Genomic DNA, 15,399 nt, shown 5'->3' with positions numbered 1-15,399 from the left:
TCAAGATCCTTCACAATCTCTGTGTTCTGTTTATAGCTTCAAGCTGGGATATGTGAAGAAAGAATAATAAATAAACAATAAAAATTTATTATGATAAATAAAATGACTTCAGTTAGTATAGTTGTGTTTGCTCCCTTGTAAATATCCTATGGAAATTAGTAGAAGATGCAGCTCCATTTGTCTTATACATCATACATATGTCTTTTCTTTGTGTATCCTAGCTTGTAGCGGGTCAGAGTTGCAAGGTCAGTCGTGATACAATGCCCTCGGAGTAGTTTAAAGTAGTAGGGCTTTGCTCCAGGACACAACAGTGTCAGCTTGGCAGTGCTGGGCCTTGAACCCCTGACTTTCTGATCAGTAACCCAGAGCTTCTTACTGTCCTATATACCTAAACATAGCAATTGCACAGATCAATTTATGTCTTTTATTTGTTTATATACAGTACATTTACACAGTCACACAACATACACAGTTGTTATTTTAAGACACATAGAGGTGAACCTTTCTGGTCTAATTCACGCAAAAACAGTATTGTCAAGTGCATTTGCAAAACCCATCAAGCACCATGAAGAAACTGGCTCTCATGAAGACCTTTCCAGGAAAGCAAGAACAAAAATTACCTCTGCTGCAGAGGAGAAGTTCATTTAGAGTTACCACAGAAATCACAAATTAACAGCACTTCAGATTAGAGCCGTTATGAAGGCTTTAGAGAGAACAAGTGGCAGATACTTCTCAATATCAACTGTTCAAAGGAGATTATTGCATATTTTGGACACCTTTAGCATTGCTTCACAATGTAGAAAGAAATAAAAATCCGGATACACCCATGGAGTTGTATACTTTCTGGTTTACGCAGTTTAAAGAGACATTTCTTATCCAGAGTCGAGCTTTAAATGTATTAATCTCATCATTATTATTCACCGAAGCTTTTATAAATCAGATTCTAAATCTGGTTGTTTAATCCCGTAAGTATTATAAACATCTCAAATGACCAAAAGTTTGTTAGTTGGTAATAATAAACTAGTAATAGATATGCAGAAATATTTTTCGATATTTTAATATTTAAGCTTAAATTTTAGTCCAAATTAAGGATTAACAGATTCGAGGTTTGGTTGGTATCAGTTTGCTTTTTGGTAACTGTTGTGAAGGAGTTCCTCATTCTCAGGAGTAAACTGTACAGAGTATTGAGAGGACAGCTGACAAGTGCTCAGAAGTTATTTAAAAAAAATTATGTGACTGACTGGTTGGACATGCCGGTCATGGGTGGGTGGGCCACAGAGGAGGAAGGTTCCCATGATAGAACTTAATCACTCCTCTCAGCCTTTTCTATTAGTGGAGGAAGAGCAAACCAGAAATCTGTGAACCTGTACTTCTCTTTAAAGTGAGTTTCTGTCTTAGTTTTTCGAAAATCCTTTTTTTAAATTTATTCCTTCATTCTTCATTTGTGGTCTACATTTTACTTTTGTCTGTCTTTCGTTCCCTTTTTTGGTCTACTGGTGTTTTTTTTTGTGATGGTATTCGTTTTTTTCTTTTAAATAGGGTATTGTTGTGTATGAGTTGTGTTTATTTCGGATGTAAGCTTAACATACCCCTGTCTTAAATTTTGTTTGTAGTAGGCTACAGTATGTCGATTTGTAATCTATGGATTCTTAGATTTTAATATAGTTAGTACAGTTTGTTCTTTAAAGGTTGTTATTCTTGCTTTCTTTTTTTGCACATGGCATTATATTTACTTATTGCATTATAAAGAACCTACTACAAAGGTAATCTGGTTTCTTACATGATTTTTAACAGTGTAAATTGTGTTTTTCACTTTGCACATAGATCATGTTTGCGTTTTTAAGCATTTAGCCTACTTCGGGCATGCAGCTGTTGGCAAAGCTATTAAAGAAGAAAGCAGATAGTGGAAGAAGAAGGAAGAGGCAGTTATCTTGGATGAACTTGAGAGTCCTCTAAATACATTATCAGGATTTGCACAGTCTTTTTGAATTTAAAGATTTTGCTTGGTTATTATATATAGACTACATGTTAAACTATGTGCAGTGGGGTTGTAACAAGAAATGTACCCTGCCACTTGCCGCTTATCACGATGGTTGTATTACATATTTTCAATTAATACTTTTTGACAGAAGGCATTGGCATTTTAGTGACTTCAAAATTCACCTTTTCTGTGTTGTATTGATGCATAAATACATCCATGGCCATAATGCAGCCATGGAGTTTGACATATTGTGCAGCTGTCTTTAGTCAAAGGTCTTTGGGTTGCATTCCTCTCCACTGACCTTGTTCCTCTTACCACAGAGTACCAACCCCCATCCATTACAGCACCACTGTTATCGAGGTGACTATTTTCAGTATGGTGGTATTACCAGGGCTGAATTTGGACGTCCTAAATATAGCAGTCATAGGTATTGTACAGCTGAGAGATCTTTAAGCATGGACATAATGAATGTTGATGCAAATTATCCATCAACGTTAGGCTGTGCATGTTATCACGTTAATGCAGATATTTACCAATAGTGAGACATGTTGTGTGGAATTTGTTAGCTGTAAACTGAGATATCTCTCCAATATCCGAAAGCCTGTAGGTCTGTTAGAATAATAACTTATATCATGTTTTTATTTTAAAAAATAGAAAAAAAAAATTATAATTTTTTTTCGTCTGATTTTTTTTTTTTTTTTTGCACTTGTATTATTTTCACTTTTACACCCCACTTTTATTTCTCTCTCTCTCTCAATCTTCAGCTAACTTCTTCCTTTACTGAATCTCATCCCATGGAGACTGCTCTTCAGGCCAGGCCATCTGGCTCTATAGAAGCCCTGTGCTTTGAGACAGCTCACGCAACCCTGTACCATGTAGATACCCCTGACTCATCCTCACTGTACCCAATTGCGACCTCAGAAGCACCCAGACAATCTGCAGCTATGCCGCAGGACCCCAGTCCAGCACCCACAGTCCCACAGGAAACACAGGAAGAGGAGTGTCTTGTGGACTCTCAGCCTATTTGTTTCAAAGAAAATCCCTTCCTGGTAGCTAATCGTAAGAACAAGGGCCGCCCCCTTGAGGAGCGCATCCTTTCAGGGCTGCCCACAGGCTATGGCAGGCAGGGGAACCTTCAGACCTGGTTGTATAATAAGGCAAGCCTTTGGGCAGTGTGTTTTGTGGTTGAGTGCTTTTTTTTTTTAAACAGCATGGCCTGTTGCCTTTTTTTTCCTGGGAATGCTTGTGTGAACCTACAGGACAGATTTTAGGGATGCAAAAGCAAACACTGAAGCCACTCATGATTGAATGATCACATCAAGGGATTACAAGTGCGTGTAATGTGAGATCAGCAGGTATTGGTTAAAAATGACGAGAGGGCATGCAAAGATTTTTTTTTTAAAAAAGGACGTTGCAGGCACAAACTATATATTTCCTTTTTAGATTTGCAAATGCTTATTGTGAGTACATTTATATATTCTTAAACTTGTTTGTGGGTGGGGAAAAAAACTGTTGCAACCATATATAGCTCAGTCTGGGTTGATACAGTGTTGGTGTTGATCAACTTTGTGATTTAAAACAATGTGATGAAATATCTAAAGAGTATAAGTATGTAATGGTTTTGAAGTCCCTCGTTTTCCAAATATAGGACTGGATTATCCTTTTCACATATCGCACGTTGAAACAAATGCAGCAAATAACAATTTAAGTATGCACGGCTTTAATAAATTCACCCACAGGAGTGATTTAACTGTTTGTTGGCTCACTTCGTCCTACTTTCCAATATTTTCCAGCAGAGTCCATCAGCTGATCCCCCAAGAATTGATAGTCCTGTCCGGGAGCCACTTTATTCCCCAGGTTCTCAACTGGTGAGTCCATAAATGCTTAGGATACTTTTCCTCATAATCATCTCATCACTGAATCATTCATGTTCCTTTCCATAAAAAATAAATAATATGAAATGATTAGAAGAGTAATAGAATAGGTATAATCCATTCTACCATTTACATATGATGACATAAATCATTATAAATGTTTAACTCGTGCATTCATTGACACCTCCTTTCCTAGCCATCATTTCGCCAGTCCTCACCCTCAACCCCTGTTGCACAAGGCAGGGAGACCCGATTTGTAAGTGGGCTGTCTGAGAACGACCTGCTACTTATGGCTTCCTTTGCTATTTCTCATCGTAATGTTAATGAAGCTTAAATGGCTCACAAATTTGCCTTGGTGTTATTCACAAGACTACATTGTTGTTCTGTGGATTATGCGAGATCTCTTACAGTTGTATGAGGCTTAACAACCTTTACCTGTGGTGCTGTTTCATGATATGTGATGCAAGAAAATCAGTGCACTTTTGCCTGTGACGCAGACCAGGACTGTAGAACAAGTACACAGCAAAAAAAATAAATAAATACATCTACTGTAATCTTTGGTACTTTAATTTCTGACGGGCTCTGCTAACTGTCACTGCTCTTGACATTGAATCTAGATGGTGTCTGCGTAATGCTGGTTTGGTGCTCAGGTTTAAGCTTGGCTTGTCCTCAGAAAGTAGATCCTGCTCAGGATTGTGTGTTTCATACCATGCGTCATTTTTGCTTTATTCCAGGCAAACATTCATTCATCTTCCAATGTGACTCCCAAGGACAGTTCAGCTGTGAGTGTCCAAAGAAGTCAAAACTATTGTAGCGACATTAGTGATCATTAACCACATGTATATGGTGTACTTCAGCCTAAGAGGTATCACGATGGTGGTGTTACTTAACATATGTATTTTTTTTCTTCTTCCAGACCAAGCCTGGTGCCATCCAGCCCATCTCACGGGTACGGCCTCCTGCCTCTCCAGTCGGTCAGGATGGACACAGTAGTCCCAACCCTTTCCAGCATGGCCCTTCCCCCGTCAACTCCCAGACCACTGTAAGATTCCTCACAAAAGTCTAAACCACATTCCAGCGACACCGTACACCATTTCTCCACCACCTGTCCCTATGTATCCGATTTAAACTAAAAGATACACCTGTTGCCACCTGTCAGATGTCATTTGGGTCATTTTTTCCAAGCGATACAGTGTTATTTAAATCATAAAACTTTACACATCATTTTAATCGCTCACATTTGAGTAAAGGCGAGGACTAATGAACCAAAAGGAATTTTACAACCATTTTTATAACCATATAGTAAAAACATGCCTATTTGTGCTGTATTTAATACATATCCGGTTAGCTTGCACTCTGGGTCTCAGAGTGGTCTATACATTTAAGTACTGCTCCATCTATTATGCAGTCAGCTTTTTTCACAGTCCTCTCTTGTTGTCTCAATTTACTTCCATCTCACTTGCCACATAACATGCTTTTTAGCTGCACCTTATAGCTTCCCTCTCTCTTTCTTTCTTTCTCTGTCCCATCTTGTTCTGCTCGGTACTTTGACCTCTTCTGTTCTCCACTCCTTGGCATTTTAACCCTCCGTGCAGCCTCGGGCCCCATCCCCAGATACTTTCAACGAATTTCCCATCAATGTCAAGCAGGCATATAAGGCGTTTGCTGCTGTGCCCCACTCCATGGCTGTGCTGGAGCCCTCACAGGTAGGGTCGAAGCTCCTCGCCGTCCTGAGCATGTCCTGGTTGTTGTGACATCCAGTTACTGCCCACAAAGCCTCGTCATTGGAGCTCGTTCTTCAAAGGCTCGTCTGTTCTTGGTTACCATATTTGCATGAGTCATTTACATTCATATTGGATGGAGTGTACATGGGCTCTTCTGCACGCAACACTACTGTCCATTTCTCCATTAGTGTCATCGCTGGTCTGTTGTTGTATCTCACAGTGTGCAGTGTTGGTAGAAAAACTCATCCAAGTATAGCACTATGAATAATTTCAATGTACTAACTTTGTTGTCCACCAGTTTTTTTTGTTTGATTTTTTTGTCTTGTATTTCGTTTGTGGTGATTTGTTTCAGCGTTCTTACCTGTTGCACTTTCCTGTCCCATTCTATCTTTTTGTTAGGATCTCTATGGTCAGAGGAACAACTTTCACCCAAAGCAAAAACTGTCAGAGGTAAGTCTCTGTCTCCTTCTCTTTAAAAAAAAAAAAAATTTAAATACTGTTTCCCATCCTGTGCTATTGAACCCCATATTGTGGTAAATAATTGTTGAATGTTTTATTCGCGTTGTTCTGTTCAGTGCAATGCACTTAAACTGTTAAGCGAAGAGAGCGTGTCCAACTGTGGTATTGATGGTGTGCCTCTAATGGCTCTTTCAGCCAGAGGAGTGTAATGAAGTGTTTATAGATGAGGGTGAAGGAGCGGGCCTCAGCCCTCGCCCCTCCCTCTTATCTGATCGCCGTGAGTACAGGAACATGGCAGCTGTGCCACGTCTGTCCCGCCCCTCCCTGGAGTCACAGGTATACGACTTGACGGGGATCAGTGCTCTGCTTGTGCCCTCTCACTTACAGCTTTACTGAATGACAAGCTCTTTTTTTACTTCTGTGGTGGTGGGGCAGATGTTTATCGCCTCAGACAAGTGACCAAGGACTAAGACCTTTCCTAATTGGTGGGCTCTTGATTGAGGATTTTGTAGGTTAATGCAAAAAAAAAAAAAAAAACAGCTACTGGTTTGGTGGCATGCATGTGGGTGGAAACCACATCAAGACCTAAGCACTTTCCATTTCATTCGCTCATGACTTGCCAATTAAAAAAAGCATAAAGCTGCGCTTTTGGAACTAAAACCTTCACCGTATTCTTTTTCAATGTGTCAATCATGCTCTATAGCATGAGACCTGAAGTGGTGGTTCTCAATCTGTTAATTTTTATGAGATGTTTATTAATTTCCCACAAAGTTCTGAAAAATGTTTTTTGCTGTGACCATTTGATATTCTGTGCTTTAGAATTTATTCTTTATTCCTCACAGCCCCCCACATCTGTCGGGAGAGGTACCCCGGAGCAGCGGTCTTTCAGAGACAGACAGAAGTACTTTGAGATCGATGTGAAGCAGCAGATACCAGACAACAAACCCAAACCTCGCGTTTCTCTTGTAGGAGAGGACGACCTGAAAAAAATGAAGGAAGAAGAAGGTTAGTATTTGTCTTAGATTCAGATTTTTAATTCTTTTTATTTCAGTACACCAGAGGTTTACGTATAGAATGGTGACTGAGAAGATTTATCTGTTTTTGTGAAGATGGCGTGGTGCGTTCTTAACAGCTAGGAGTTGTCTGTGTTTAGTCAAAATTTGACTTGCTGATATGTAAATAAGATCCAAGGCAGGACTATAGATTGAAATAAAACAAGTTTTGTTTTTTTATCAAGTACTTAAGCCTATAATGTCCAACCGTATGTTTAAATTTGATTTATAGACATATATCCCTTTTTAATTCCACAGCCAAGAGAATTGAGCAGCGAGCACGGGAGTATCTGCTGGATGAGGATGAGGATGATGATGAGGAAGATTTGCCGAAGCAGTTGGCACAGGTGAAGGCCCAGGGCAAGGTTATTCTGGATGGCGTAGAGTACAAGGTTGAGTCTCTGAGCGGCCACTCTCCTACTCCTCCCAGGCAATGCTCAACACCTCCAAACTACAGTGCCACGCCTCCCAGCTACTGTGGCAGCTCAGGGTAGGTCACTTCTTCCTCTGCCTTTTTATGTATCATAGTGTATTTAATAGATCGCAATGACCATCTGCTACCGGACTACTTTCACACATTTAACCCTGTGAGCTGTGTTTACACCAGTATGCTTTTGCTAGCTGTGACTCCTGCCAATCACTATGTAGTGTAGACCTCTTACTCGGCTTGTTCATAATTGTTGGATCTGGGCTGGGGTGTACAAATTTTCTGACACAGCTTTGAATGTGATTTACCATTATCGGGAAACTTGCACAGGAAAGTCACATAACAGCAAACAGCTCTGAAAAAAAAAAAAAAGAGACCACTGCAATTTACTCCAGAAAAACGAGAGGAATGAAGGATGGTCACAAACCATTAAGCAAAGCTGAGCTGTTAGTTAGTTTTTTGTTTTTTTTTGCAAAAAAAGAGTGGTAAAAAGTTACCCAACAGCAATGTAAAATCTAATGGAGAGCATGTCAAAACGCATCAAAGCTGTAATTGCAAATCGGTGTTATTCCACCAAATACTGATTTCTTAATGTTATTTAGCCAAAGACCAACAACATTAACACATTTTGTTTACACATTATTTACATTTTGTTTTATTTGTGTTATTAAAGCTCTGCAAATACTGCATGATCTTATGTATTATTTTTGATATGTTGTGACGTCCTTGCCTTTAAATAAAGCTATAGCTTAAAATATAGCTTGTTATAAAGCTCTGTATAACAATAGTTGTATTTTAAATTTAGGAGAGATATTGTCAGGTGTTCATAAAAAAAAGAAACAAAACTGTTCATCTCACTAATACATGTACCTGTAAAAAAAAAAAAATACATAAACTGATTATTTTGCAGTGGTTTCTTTTTTTTTTTTTTTCAGAGCTGTATATTGGTCTCGATGGATTTTCATTTTTAATATTAAAGATAAAATTTTATAGCAACTGTAGCATTTTTACTAGAATCGTTTCCTTTGGTGTGTTTTGTAGGACTTCCTCTGTAGATGGTAGGGGTGATTCCCAGCGCAACTCAATGGAAGATAGCTTCAGACTGGAGCAGAGACCCAACTCCATGACTGGGTAACTAAAAAAAAAAATTGCGTTTTTGTCATTTTATGGTTTTGTATGTACCTTAAAAATCTTTTTTTTTTTTTTTAACTATTTATTACATGTGTGTGCAGTCTGATCCCTGTGTACCCCGGCGAGTCCGCAGCTCCCATCCGTACTGCCAAGGCTGAGCGCCGGCACCAGGACAGGATTCGTATGCAGAGCCCGGAGCTCAGTGTGGCCTCAGATAAGGAACTTTCCCCTGCGGAGAAACGGGCCCTAGAGGCAGAGAAGAGAGCCATGTGGAGGGCAGCCAGGTACAGCAGCAAGCACCATACCGCATATAAAGCTCAGTGATGGCAAAGACGTTTCCCTCCCATATCCCATTCTCGGCATATAAAAGCATTCACGACTTAACCCGTGGCTGGAGCTGCGTTTCCTCTGGTTCTCCTTTCTTATCGTATACCTTGCCTTCCTTTCTCTTTTGTTGTCTTCCTCATTCTATTTGTCCATGCTCAGGGTTTCCAAAGACACACGGTTCTCTCATTATCAGACTAAATACCACATGTAACAGCTGTGTGATGTATTTAAGTGTAAATATTATAAAGAGAGATCTTTTGATGATGGTTGCAAGTACAGATGAGATACAAGCATCTGAAGCCATGGAAACCAGAAGGCTCAAATGATGCGTCTTTGACAGTTTTCATTGGATAGGACATTAGATTGTGTGTGTGCTTGTATGCCATGTGATGGATTTGGACACTGTCCAGGGTGTACCCCGTCTCATACCCAGAGGCCTCCAGGGCTTCAGGCACCCTGAAAAGGATGTAGAGTATAGAGATTGAATGAGTGATGATATCAGCTTCTTTTTTTTTTTTTAATAATAGCCTTATTCGACTTCTGTCAACTTTTGGATAAACAGATTGAGATATCTTTAAAAAAATGAATTTAGAAAATTAATTGTACAATGGTGGCCATAAGTATTAAGACAACAGATGGCATGTATTCCAGTTCTCTCCCTGTGCACAAAACAGGTGATGTCACTATTTAGTTCTCGTCTGTCTGGCTAAACAGTTGTGCTCATTATAATCAGCTGGTTTAGTTAATTCATGAGACAAATGGCAGGACTTTAACTTTCTGAAGCTACGGTGTCCACGTCTGCACAAAAATGGCTAGGGAACTAGGGAATCCTCAAGTGTATTGTAAGCTTCCATGGCAGATTTCTGTACATGATCATAGTACAATTTCATAGCATAACCTTAATTTTTTTTATCAATTTCATAGTGGAATTTCACTGTTGTCTCAATGGCCATGGCTTGATATTTATATTACAGTATGGTTATAAGCCTTATTAGTGCTAACACATGCCTGTTGAAGACACAACACATTTAATTGAAGAAAGGGCATTTAATAGAAACATTTGTAAGGCATTAAACTGGTTATTGCATTTGCAGATAAATATATTTGATATTTCCCCCGTAAGGTAACAACATTAATGACTGTAAACTAAATATCTAAATAAATTATGATGAGTGGTTAGTGAAAATGACAAGCTTAAGGTATACTTTAGGAATTAAGATTAAATATTAAGGGGACACCTTTATATAGATGTGTCTTTGGCAGCCTTGGCATTGTAGTACCTGTGATAACTTATCCTTTTGATTCTTACTGTATGTCATAGTATTTTACCCTCCATCTGTACCCTCTTCTTCTCTTTCCCTTTTTCTCTCTGTGCATTTTTCCTGAATGTTGCTCCTGCTTTCCTCTCTCTCTCTCTCTCTCTCTCTCTCTCTGGTTGGCTGTTCCCAAGGCCTTATGGTCTAGAGGAAGACGTTAGACTGTATGAGCAAGACCTGGCCAAGAGGCTGTACCAGTCGCGTGTGAGGGCGTCGTTAGACAGTGCTCCAGCTCCTCCCTCCACCTGCTCATCTTCCTCTGAGCCCAGGTCTGCCCTGCCCACCCACACACTACTGTGGGGGCTGAGCTCTGGTGCTTGTGAACTGTTTTGGTGCTTGCTGGCTTGTAGTGTGTGAGGGTAGTGATGTACGTAGTGGTTCTGTGAAGTTTCTAAAGTAATTTTAACAATGCTGCTACTGGAATTTTTAATTGAGTGAATGTTGTGTGCTGGAAGACACTCCTCGCTATGCGCATACACACATTCACCTGTTACACTATTATCCCTACACTTCCTCATCCCTTTTTGCAAACTGCATTTTTTTGCTTGTTTGTTTTTGCTGTTTGTTTTTTTATTTTGTGTGTATGTTGTGTTTTTTTGTTTTGTCTGTAACTATAAGCTTAGCTTGAGCTAATCATACAGTATGTCCAGTGATGAAGTATGTTACATTTATAGTTTAAAATTAAGCAAAGTAGCCACAGTCAACTGCTTTTCTTTTTTTATTTCCATGTATGAAGCTACACATCTCTCACACTTCTTCTTAGGGCTGTACAGTAGATCAGTAATTATATTGCGAAACGTAATACAACGTTCCCCGAGTGTGAGTAAACTGTCCAGGATGTGTGTCGGTGTCCAAACATGTTATAAAAGTTATAACATTGCAGTTGACATGAGATGTGCAACCCTGTTCAATATTTTGTCCCATGGCCTGGTTGTAGGTTTTATTTTCCCAAAAGGCCTGTGCTCATAGTTCCTTCTGTCTCAGCATGAGACACATAGCAGAAAACAGAAATACCAAACTTACTGAATTCACAAATCGAATGGTGTGGATTTATTTTCTACAAAAACACAGCGGGTCCCTTAAGCTGTAAAATTAATACACACATTCAGATTTTATTATTATTATTATTCCTGTAGTAACAACTTATTTACATAGACATGCCATGTAGTTTATCACTAATAATAAAGCAAAGAAAATGTTTAGTGAAAGAGTTTCACGTTTATACTTTTTGGTTTCTCATTTCAATGACAAGCTTAGTTTTAGTCTCATTAATATAAAGAAGTAGTGAAAAGACAGACTGTTAAGGAAATGTCCATTTATAGATGCTAAAATGTAAGAAATTGTCTCTTGGAAATGACATTAATAAAATTACTATAAATAGTCAAAAATCACAGTATGTCATGTTTTAATAAATGGAAATTGTAATCAGAAAGACTACATGTTGGCTTGTTGTGCTTTCTGCTAGATGAACAAGGCATTTAAAATTGTGTTTAACAGCAATTCGAAAGCATCTTGGATGCATGTTTTCATAACCAGACACAGCCCTAAATCTGACCTGTTTTTCATCGTTTTACTCTAACCACACCCATCACTGTGTGTAAATTGTATTTATTATTTATTATCATTATTATTATTATTATTATTATTATTAATCCTGTTCTGTTCCTTTAGGATGAAGTCTTTAGAGCAGGATGCTCTCAAGGCTCAGATGGTCATTGCTAAGTCCAAGGATGGGAGAAAGCGAGGCACTCTGGATCAGTTAGCTGAATCGCCGTCTCCTGCTCCCACGCCTTCACCCACTCCTATGGAAGGTGAGAGGTCCAGTTGTATTCACTGGCAAGGAGGAGTCATGTTGGTGCACGCCAACTTTCGAAATCCTAACTTGAACCCGTAATGAACCCAATACTTATTTATCTTTTTTTTTTTCCTTTTCTTTTCCCCAAAACAGATTTCAGTCCTCGCGCTGTGACGTCACCAGGTCGACTGGTATGTGATCCTTTTCACTGATTTTAGTTTTGTAGGCGTTGATGGGAAAACAGTTGCCTAAATTTATTTAATTGTTAATGTTACATTACAACAAAATTGCTGTAGTTAGAATTTAATATAAAACACTCCATTACTTTTCCATTCATTCTCCAAAGCAAGCAACGTGGTATTTACATAAACTGCTTCCTCTATTCTCCTTTGTCTCTGTTCTCTCCACATCCCTCTGTATTTTCATCTCACTCCTGCTATGTCTTTATTTCTCCACCTCCACCCTCCCTTCTACCCCTTATATCTACCCCCCCGTTTATTTGCTATCCTTAGTCCCTGTCAGAAAAGAAGTTTGACTACCGACAATTCGCTGCCATTCCTTCTTCTAAACCCGTATACGACATTCAGGTATTGCCTGCATGCCAAGTTCCCAGGAACCTGACACTCCTTAACCTCTCAAGTTAGTTATCTGCCTAGCTTTCCCTGTTACCTCTCTCTCCCTCCTGGTCATGTTGTTAGATAGCAAAACCTTTGGTAACTGGGCCTCCACAGCTACTCTGCATAAACTATGTTGATGGTCACCATTTACTGCTGGTATTGACTATTTCCCGAACAGCAACCCGAGCGTTGCTGTACGCTCCAACCAGAGAGATGGTTGGACAGCCTGAAAACTGATCCACTTGGCTTTATGGTGCTTCAAAGCTTGGGATCAAGTCAGGAAGGCATCAAGGACTTTAACACCGATCTTTTTCTTTCCCACTCACCCTCAGCAACTGGCACTCTCTTACTGAAGGTCATGAACCAGATTTGGAACATGTTGCCAAATAGCTTCTTGGGACCAAGAATTATATTTTATTATCTCTCTGCATGGGAAATCTGATCATAATTAGGTTGGTGGACTTATCAGCTTTGAGTGGAAGACTGACGAGGCCGATAAAACCGGGCTTGTGAGGGAACATGGGGAGTTGGGAACTAGGGAATGTTACCTTATTTAGTGTTGGTGGTGTTCTGTGAATATACTGGTCATGTGGATTTGGGTCATGTGTTGGTTGTTGTTGTTTTTGGTTTTTTTTCCCCCCTCCCTAATATCCCTTACTGTTATTCCACACCAAAGACCACCAAATTTGATCTCTGGTGAATTTCTTTAAAAAACTGGCCTTTATTTTTTAATGATGTTATAAATCCTTCAAGATTTAATTTATACAAATACTTAATAATCTGTGATAAAAGATCTAAAGATAAATGTTTATCTGCAGACAGTTTTTGTTATACAATAAATAAATAAAATATTTCAAATCCAATACATAATGGTAATAATAAAAAAAAAAGATAGTTTTTTGGTAAAATCTGATATGCTGTTTGGTGGCCTTTTGAGTGTGAGATGACCTCGCTGTGTGTTAAGTGCTGTTTATCCATGGAGTTTTAATATAAAGCAATGCCTTCACCCTGATCACAGAAAATGTGTACAGTTTATTTTTTAACGTAATGTGAGGATTTAGCTGGCTTTCTGTCTTCATCTTAAAAAAAATAAAAAAGGCCACGAGTTGTTGAAACGGGGATGTGGACTAGAGCTTGGTGTAGTATTTGGTCAGGTAACTCAGACCTCACAGTACATGCAGTTTAAGGGTGAAGGACTGTGTACAGTAGCATGCTGGTATTTTTTGGTGTTTGGTGTGTGATTTCTATTACCTATCAAGCAAGAATATCTTTTTTTTATTTTTAACGTTGCTTCTATTTTTTTAGTGCTTTTATCAGTGACCTATTATGTCCTCGCTCTCTGATGGTTCCCTGACTATTCCAGACTATGGGCATTTGTGTGGCTCTAAACCAGCACTTGTGTAAAGTTGTGCCTGACTACTTCAGCTGGTTTATAAACCACAGTTTTTTGTTCCTCGGCTGCAGTCCCTGTCGATGGCTTTGTTTCCTGCAGTGGTGTTGGCATTGACTTCAAGTTGCAAAGCCCCTTCAGTCTTTATAGTCTTTACTCTCTTACACTTACTCTTGTCTTGCAGTCTCCGGATGCCACAGATGTTCGATTCAACAATGATGCCTCTACCAGCCCAGGTAAGCCAATGTGTGAGATTAATCAGTAGAAGTGCTGCTATAGGTGTAAGAGTTTGACTGTACACTCTGGACTTTACTTTGCTGACAATTGTTGTCCCCTTGACACAGGAAGTTTCCTAGGATAAGCAATCATCAGAATTTGGTAGGAGTTCTGTATGTTTGTGTGTGTATATATACGTGAGAGAGAGTGTGTATGTTTGTTTTCTATGTGTTTTCAGGAACTGTTTGCTGCTGAAAGCCTGCTTAAGTGCCGATACTTTTCTCCAATTATGAATGACCTTAAAATCAAATTAACTTCTTATAATGTATGGAAACCGTAAAGATCTTTTCTATTAATTAAGCCTACTGTAGCACAATTACCTATACTGGATTATTTAAATTTTTTCTGAAATAGTGCTCGAAAGGGAACACGTGAAAATCCTCGCCCACCCGAGAAATAGACATGGAAAAAATGTATGGGAGAAAATCTGGGAAAAATCAATAAATAAACAAAAGAATTGGGGGATTTATTTATACAGATAAATGCATCAATACATTTTTTTAAAAATCTCTTCTTCTTTTTTTGCACTGAAATGTTTTAATTTATTATTATTATAATTATAATTATTATTAGCATCCAGATCAAGCATGAAAAAAAAAAAAAAACTATTTTAACCAGGGTTTAAATCTGCATTGTTTTAAAATATGCTTTGCATTATTAGGGTAGAAGGTCTTTTATTAATCTGAATTAATCAGAAGGTAATTCTAAAAGTTTTAAACTGGCCATTATACAAACTTTTTTAAACCAATATGCTAAAAAAAAAGCATTATATTATTTTGTCATATAAATCTTCCAAACCTTCATAAACCTTCCAAAATCTTGCTTATGTTAAGTTCATTTCACCCTTTGAGGTTTATTAACAGAGACAAGATCACAGATGGTTCCTGCGATTTGGGTAGGGCGGCAGTACGAAAACAACAAAAGCCCAGTTTCTGATCACCTTGGCTTTATTTATCGTTTGTTAAATGAAGGCGAGGTGATCAAAAACTAAAAGGCTCGACAGCATGTAAAAAGTCTAACCACCTTCCGC

General features: G+C 38.7%; 1 protein-coding gene across 30 annotated transcripts in view; it reads left to right on the top strand.

Annotated features, from left to right (window-relative positions):
• Positions 1-15,399, top strand: part of scrib (scribble planar cell polarity protein) — a 91,496-nt gene that overhangs the window by 73,311 nt on the left and 2,786 nt on the right. For 5 of the 30 annotated variants that reach the window (XM_053510674.1, XM_053510691.1, XM_053510709.1 and 2 more), the window contains 17 exons: positions 2,746-3,138; positions 3,778-3,849; positions 4,052-4,111; positions 4,590-4,637; positions 4,772-4,897; positions 5,451-5,561; positions 5,979-6,029; positions 6,234-6,374; positions 6,881-7,043; positions 7,349-7,580; positions 8,559-8,648; positions 8,750-8,932; positions 10,426-10,560; positions 11,963-12,102; positions 12,240-12,277; positions 12,599-12,673; positions 14,278-14,329. In XM_053510674.1, coding sequence (XP_053366649.1) covers positions 2,746-3,138; positions 3,778-3,849; positions 4,052-4,111; positions 4,590-4,637; positions 4,772-4,897; positions 5,451-5,561; positions 5,979-6,029; positions 6,234-6,374; positions 6,881-7,043; positions 7,349-7,580; positions 8,559-8,648; positions 8,750-8,932; positions 10,426-10,560; positions 11,963-12,102; positions 12,240-12,277; positions 12,599-12,673; positions 14,278-14,329 — 2,110 coding nt within the window. Of the gene's footprint in view, positions 1-2,745; positions 3,139-3,774; positions 3,850-4,051; positions 4,112-4,589; positions 4,638-4,771; positions 4,898-5,450; positions 5,562-5,978; positions 6,030-6,233; positions 6,375-6,880; positions 7,044-7,348; positions 7,581-8,558; positions 8,649-8,749; positions 8,933-10,425; positions 10,561-11,962; positions 12,103-12,239; positions 12,278-12,598; positions 12,674-14,277; positions 14,330-14,437; positions 14,472-15,399 lie in introns of all 30 variants that reach the window. The other 25 variants (XM_053511678.1, XM_053511267.1, XM_053511018.1 and 22 more) reach the window with 18 other exon arrangements.

The sequence above is a fragment of the Clarias gariepinus genome, chromosome 1 (assembly GCF_024256425.1).
Source record: "Clarias gariepinus isolate MV-2021 ecotype Netherlands chromosome 1, CGAR_prim_01v2, whole genome shotgun sequence".
NCBI lineage: Eukaryota > Metazoa > Chordata > Actinopteri > Siluriformes > Clariidae > Clarias > Clarias gariepinus.
Note: the sequence above shows the minus strand (reverse complement) of the source record. Positions and strands in the feature narration are given on the sequence as shown.